Below are 6,821 nucleotides of genomic sequence, written 5' to 3'. Positions count from 1 at the left end.
GTTATTACTTTCTGGTCAGATTTCATTTCAGAGCCAAGAACCTTCAGCGGATCAATGAGCATAATAATAAATTAATAATAACTAATTCTAGAACATTCTTCAATATTATATAATGTCGCTCGACATGATGTCAGGTGAAGACACATATAATGGCTGACAAGCATAGGGTTTAACAAACTTAATTAAATAATCAATTATTAATTAAATAATAATTATTTATCACTGACCCCTACAACCAAGAAGACAACGTTGTGTGTGTGTGGGGGGGGGGGGGGATTTAAATAATTAAATAAACTATTAAAACTAAACTATATAGCATATTGGGTGGAATAGGGCTTTCAAAGTAAATAATAGGAAGTTAAATACAGTAGTATTTGGCGAAATAAGCTTTTAACACTGAACTATAAGTAGTTATATAGGCGGTATAAGCCTTTGAACTAAGCAGATAGTTATAGTTGGGCGGAATAAGCATTTAAAACAGCTATAGTATTGGGGCGGAACTAAGCATTGAAACTACAAGCTTATTTTGGGCGGAATAAGCCTTATAACAAAATTTTATGAAGTAAGGTCCATATCGCTAATGTTTATAGGGTCCTAGAACTGCGATCCTAAAACTGCAGTTTTCGCGCCTCCTGTACCATTTGGGGGCAGTGTTACGAAAACACAGGAAGAATTGAGATCCTAAAACTGCAGCCTCCGGTACTGCAGGGATATTGGGAGGGGTGGGGACAGACGTCCGTTAGAAAGCTGCCTAAATAAACAATTTTGTAGTCAGTACTTAGGCAGCTCAGTAGGGTTAGATATTCCTTAATTTAACAAGTTGACGGTGAATGCTACATAAACATCTTCAATTCAAGTTTGGTGTGAAATGTCTAAATGAATACTGTCAAAAAAAGTAACACAAATCTGGTAGCTTACGTGTACACTTGCGTGAAGTTCTGCGCATGCGCAGACCAAATCGGGCAAGAGACGCAGATCATAGAACGTTAGTTCATGTGGACTCCTTCCTGTCGCTGCGAGCTGCATGAGAGCAGTGTTTTCGTCCGGCAGTGCCGCTCTGCATCAAACTCCCACTCTACTGAAGACAGACCCACTATGGAACCCTGAAGTTCACATTAAGGTACACACATAAAAGCATCATCTTCTGCCGTTGCTGTAATTTGATAAGTATTGCCGAAAACTTCGGGAACTTTGTCTGAAAGCTTTTTGGCGTGTTCCACCTTCACCTTCCACCTTAAATGGTACTGCAGTTACAGTCAGGTGTCTCGTGGACACCAGAAAGTATCCGATGTGGAAACTAAAAATAATGGCTTCACCATTAAAGGTGCAAGAAGTAATTCGAGGAAGAAGCAAAACCGGGCTTTATTTTAAAAAGAAATGTAGCTACATGTGCTTTGTTGAATCGGCCGCTGCCCATTGAAAGAGCACACGTTGTCTAACCGTTAACAAACAGCACCGCTTTAATTTAACCACCGCAGAGGGTAGTGTTTGTCTAGTAATATGTTGTTAAAGTTTTTTTCTATGGATTCTGCTGCTCACCGTGATGCATTAGCAGCTGCAGCCACATTACTGAACCGAACAGAGAGTCGAAACCAGACTCGTGCGAAAAGGGCTAATCGGTTAGCGAACGAGCTAAAGGCACTTGTAAACTCAGCCCCAGATCAGCTAGCATAGCTTAGTCACACATGAGCACCACTCCCAGCTCCCGATGTTCAGTAATATGAACCTAATTTACAAACTGAAGCTTAAAGGGCCGTAGAAACCGAGTTTGTTCTTGTGGCAGGTGTAACGTTAGCTAGCTCGCTAATACGAGTCAGTGTGTGTGGACAAAATATTGGAGCTATGTTGCATCATGCCACAAAGACTGGTAGCTGGACAATCCTTGACTTTCTTTTTTTCCACCTGTCAGTCTGGCCGGGGGGTTGTTGTGTTATACTTTTTGTGCCGAGGAAATTGTGCTGATGAGGAGTTTTGACTTGCGCCTCTGCTGTTTTAGTCAGTCGCGCCCTTCGATGAAGCAAATGGTGTAACAATGTTTTTGTAATTCCCATTTCCCATTTATTCAGGCTGCAGGGGCAAGTTTTCAAGGCCCATGTACCAACGTATCCTACATGTAGGTTTAATGCTGGCGGTTTTGTCGTTTAGGCTGTGATAATTTTCTACCCACCGTTTTATTTTAGGGAGCATTACATATTTTAATGATAAAGGCTGTCAGGAAATATTCTCTGTAGTTATATTGCAAGAAGAGGTCCCTTAAGCCTTAAGTTACTACATTAATGATTGGTACATATTGGTGAGATTTCTCTCATGATTAAATTAGGATTTCAAGCTAGGATTAGATTTTAGTAAGCAGCATGAAACAATTTTTTTGTTAATTGAATAACTTTTAGCTATGGCTACTATTAGAAAAAACTACTAATTGATTGTATTTAATGTCATTTCATTAAGTATGATGAAATTATGACCACTTTAGCCCAGTCCCGAACGGATACTTATGGCCTTGTTGTCCTTCGGAAGGTTTACACTGTATTGATGTCAACAACATACCTGTGGGCAAAATGCTTCAAGGGGGCTTTATTAAAGGTTTAGGATATGTTTGCTGGGCCTGTTGTTCTAGAGCTGGTTAAAATGAGCTAATTTTATCTTCCAGATTACTTCAATTTAGAATAACATAAGTACTGGATAATGTGTCAGTAATAGTGCTGGAAATGAATTGAAATTGACATTCTGAACTTCTAATTGACACAACTGGCAATTGTCTATATTGATTATATCGATTATTTTAATTTTGTTATGTCCCCACTGTGTGTTCATGTACTGTCCCTTTAAAACCATGCTATCAAGCTGTAGTCAAGTGATCCTGCCCGTCTGGCACATGGAAGCAACCGACTCAAGGCCGAACAAGCAACTTGAGCAGCTTGTACCAAAGAAAAACAGTGTCTGTGGTTTGGACGGTCTGTGTTTGACTATAATTAATAAGATGTCACTGAACAAAAAGAAGTAAAATGTAAACGCTGAGGGAAAAATAAAATTTCAGCAACCAAAGCACAATCACACACCAAATATAAAGAGTGCTCAGAAAACAAGAGGACCAAGCAGTACACTCGTCACTGAACTATGAGGGTCAAAAATACAAAAACAAAAAATCGTTCATTAACCGTAATTGTGGTAAACTGATAAATTAATTGTGATATTGCTTTGTGCTCACATCGCCCAGCACTAATCAGTAACGTTAAATTGATAAGCAGATGGACGAATGTTTACGTTGTAATACCTTCATCTCCATGTTGCAGACTGTAAACAAAGCGGTCTATTCTGATGGGTTCTTGCATGTATCTCAATGAATTTTATGTAGTAGGCTTCTGTTGAGCCTGTATCCTTGCAGCCCTTGTAAAAGGCTGCAGTAAGGGTGCATAGAGGTTGTTTGTACACACTCGTTTAATCAATAAAATGAGAAATGGACACAGTACAGCCTCACTGTTCTCACGTTCATGTGCACGATTATAGTCTGGGATTAATTCTGTGTCTCTGTATTTGACAGATGTGTGAAACCTGTGTTTGTGTAGAAGATTGGAGTGATCCTCTAGTGGAAATAAGCTAACCCACATATGGCCTGCAAGTCGGCTTTACCTGCCATCATGGACGAGCAGGCCCTCATGGGACTGAACCCCAATGCTGATGCATGCTACCGACAAAGAGTAAGATATTCACACACATCATATTCATGAGGTGGAGCTATTTGGCAAACTTGGTCTGATATAGTCCATAATGTGAAACTACACAAGAACCAAAATTTAAGAGAAGGGTCAGGTCTCCGCTGAATCACCCTTTAAACACCCAAGAGTCATCACTGCTGTTTAGTACAAGTCTTTTTGACAGTGCCAGGCTTATGCATTCACAGTAATGATGCCATCAGAATACTTTGAACAAGTGCCTATATCTGCACTGGGCAGAGATCAGTGAAGCTGTTCAGTTTAGAAGTGATCAGCTCACTTATATTTTGTAAGACATTCTAAAACACATTGTGTGAAGTAGAGTACTTTTAAATTTCGAACTCAAGTCATGTTAGAGAATCTTTTGAACTGAGCAAATTGGTAAAAAAAAAATCATTGACAGAACAAGAGCAAACAAAAACTAGGCAAGCCTAGGTTTGCCGGATCGCCATTAGCCATCTAGCCATATAGCCATTGTCACAGGAAAGCCCAAAATACATACCCTTGTCACTGGAAGGTCTGGAGAACCTTTGGTGTTTCATATCAATGTCTTTATTTACATGTAGCGTTTATTATTTCATAGTGTTGTACACTATCAGGCTAATTGTTCAGAAATGAAAAAAGGAGCACAGCGTTTTGTTCATAATATATAACACCGGCATCAGTATTTTTCTTGTTCATTTTATTTTGAAATAAATACTAGCTGGAGTTTTATAAACACACTAACACCACAATGTCTCCCCATTACTTCCCTTTACAATTTTTTATGCAAAGACTCACACTCATGTAAAATAAGACAAATTCAGTAGTCCTCCTCTCTGTGAGATATAATACATGTGTAAATGTTGAGTTCTGAGCCGTCATGCTGAGCTTGATAACAGCAGAGTAACGGAACTAACTCAACGCCAAATAATGTCCCAGAAACACACACAAATCAAGTGTGTTCCTGGTTTATTACCTTATTTATTATTTATTTATATGAACCTTTGTAAATTAACTCATCCAGCTCCACTGGGTGATAACGCTGTGTGTGAGCTATTTGTCAAACTATTTGCAAAATCAGTTTGCACTGAAGAACCTACTATTTTTTGGTTCCAGCTGGGAACTAATTTGTTCTGGTTCATGCAGAAACACACTGAATGGTTCCAAATTTAGTTAACGGACTGGAACCGCTCCCTTTCCTTGCTGGTGGAAAAGCGTTATATGAAACATGTTTGAACCAACAACAGACGGTGCGCCACCTTGCGAAATATGTCTGAACTATTAGCAGATATGAAATAACGTTCCTACTCGCACGTGCGTGTTTCAGCATTAGGAGTCAGTCAAGTCTGTAAGCGAAAATGCCTTTTCTTGGCCGGCCCAGTAGGTGGTCCGGCAAGAGGTAGAGGCATCAGATATTGAGTTCCCAATTCTTGCTTTGCCTGTTGTTTATGGTGGTGTTCAAGGTGGTGCCTTTGTTAACTGGAGGAGTGGGGAAGTGGTGGTTGTGATTCACTGGTTCTTCTTCGTGACCGGGTGGTGGTGGACAACAGGGCAACAACTTTGTAGCCCCCATGCACACTACCTTTGCTCATGAAAAGAACCAAGTCATCATTGGGTGTTATAAAAGTCCACTGATATTTTGTGAATGATGTGCTCTGTGTGGTATTTGGACGCTTTGAGGAACTTGCACAATAGGTTGTGTAGAGTCGACTCACTGAGTGAATCAGTTCTCGAATCAAGTGCAAATTAAAATCAGTTATTCAACTCGGAGATGACGTACAGCTGGTCTTAAATACTGGAATATACTTCAGAGCGCGTGTTTGCGACTGAAAACTGAGGAATAATGCTTTAAATGAGTCACAGAAAGTACTTTGGAACTTAGAAGGATGTCTTATTATTGAGTGTTTTTACAATGGATTGATTAATCACGGATCATTGGACATAGCAGAAAGCCATGCGCAAACACATTGGAAACCTTGATAAGAAACTGAGTGAATTGCAGGACACAAATTGTAGGGGGAGGGGGGTGGATGACTTTGTCCTAACTGTAAAGCACTGCTGAACACCCTGTTTAGAGAGGAAAGCAGTGTAAAGTTACAGCTAATTACATATTAGGGTTTGGTGATGGCAGAAAAAATAACAATGAGCAAGCTTTCAATATGGAATTAGTGATTGTCGATATGGTTCATATTTTTAAAAGTTTACACTTAAATGCTGATGTCATCTAAAACTATTTTGTAAACAGTATTGCAGCATCGTCAGAACAATTCTCTTGATTTGTTTGTTTATCACTGTATTGATAAACATAAGTAGAGGATGTTAGGCCTCTCTAATATTTTATTCAGATATGTGGATTTTTTTAGGTGTTATTATCAGCCCATTATTAAAATTTTAGCCGACGTTACAGCTGATAACTTGGCACCTTGGCTTGTTCATATGCACTGATGCCTGTAACTACACAACTATGTCTGCTGTCTGGAAATTTTTTCACAGTTTCTGCAGAAAACAGGCTCTGGGATTAAAGCTATTCTTCACTACAAATGCTTTTGGTTTTATTGCCGGTTTCTGGGTAAAACTAATGTGAAGTGTTCACTACTCTCGGATAGCGGGTAAAAAACACACATGCACACAGCAGGTTACAACAATGGAAAATAACTTCTTCGACAACAGTGCAGGAGCCCTTCTTAAAGGCTAAGCACCAGCTATATAAAAGTGTTAAATAGATAGTGGAATTTGAGTTCCTAACTTGTGCTTATTGATAGTCAGAAAACATGTTATTTCTTACTAATTGAAGGAATAAGGTTTAAAAGACCCCCCCCACGGTGTTCGGAAACTCTAATAGGCGTCTTGCCTGTGACGTAGATGGTGGACAACAACTCTAGAAGTTGCACTTAATTTAATGCAAAATGACGAAAAGGTGTGTTGTTTTTGGCTGCAATCATTCAATGTACAGTGGGACATCTGTGCACAAATGACCCAAAGATCCCAAAATATCCAGAAAATGGACTAAATTTGTCAACTTTAAACGGGCACTTTGGAAAGGACCGTCCGCTCACTCCGTTATCTGTAGCTCATTTCACTGGCGCTTTTCCAACAATATGGGCATGTAAGGACACCAACGAAAGG

The 6,821-nt window shown here is 39.5% G+C and overlaps 1 protein-coding gene across 1 annotated transcript in view; it reads left to right on the top strand.

The window, feature by feature from the left end:
* Positions 1 to 749: 749 nt before the first annotated feature.
* Positions 750 to 6,821, top strand: part of xpot (exportin, tRNA (nuclear export receptor for tRNAs)) — a 28,337-nt gene continuing 22,265 nt past the window's right edge. The window contains exons 1-2 of the mRNA XM_066667243.1: positions 750 to 1,120; positions 3,542 to 3,698. Of these exons, the coding sequence (XP_066523340.1) occupies positions 3,609 to 3,698 (90 nt within the window). The 5' untranslated portion in view covers positions 750 to 1,120; positions 3,542 to 3,608. The remainder of the gene's footprint in view (positions 1,121 to 3,541; positions 3,699 to 6,821) is intronic.

The sequence above is a fragment of the Hoplias malabaricus genome, chromosome 4 (genome assembly GCF_029633855.1).
Source record: "Hoplias malabaricus isolate fHopMal1 chromosome 4, fHopMal1.hap1, whole genome shotgun sequence".
Lineage (NCBI taxonomy): Eukaryota > Metazoa > Chordata > Actinopteri > Characiformes > Erythrinidae > Hoplias > Hoplias malabaricus.
The sequence above is the reverse complement of the archived record's forward strand: the minus strand, read 5'-3'. Positions and strand labels throughout refer to the sequence as shown.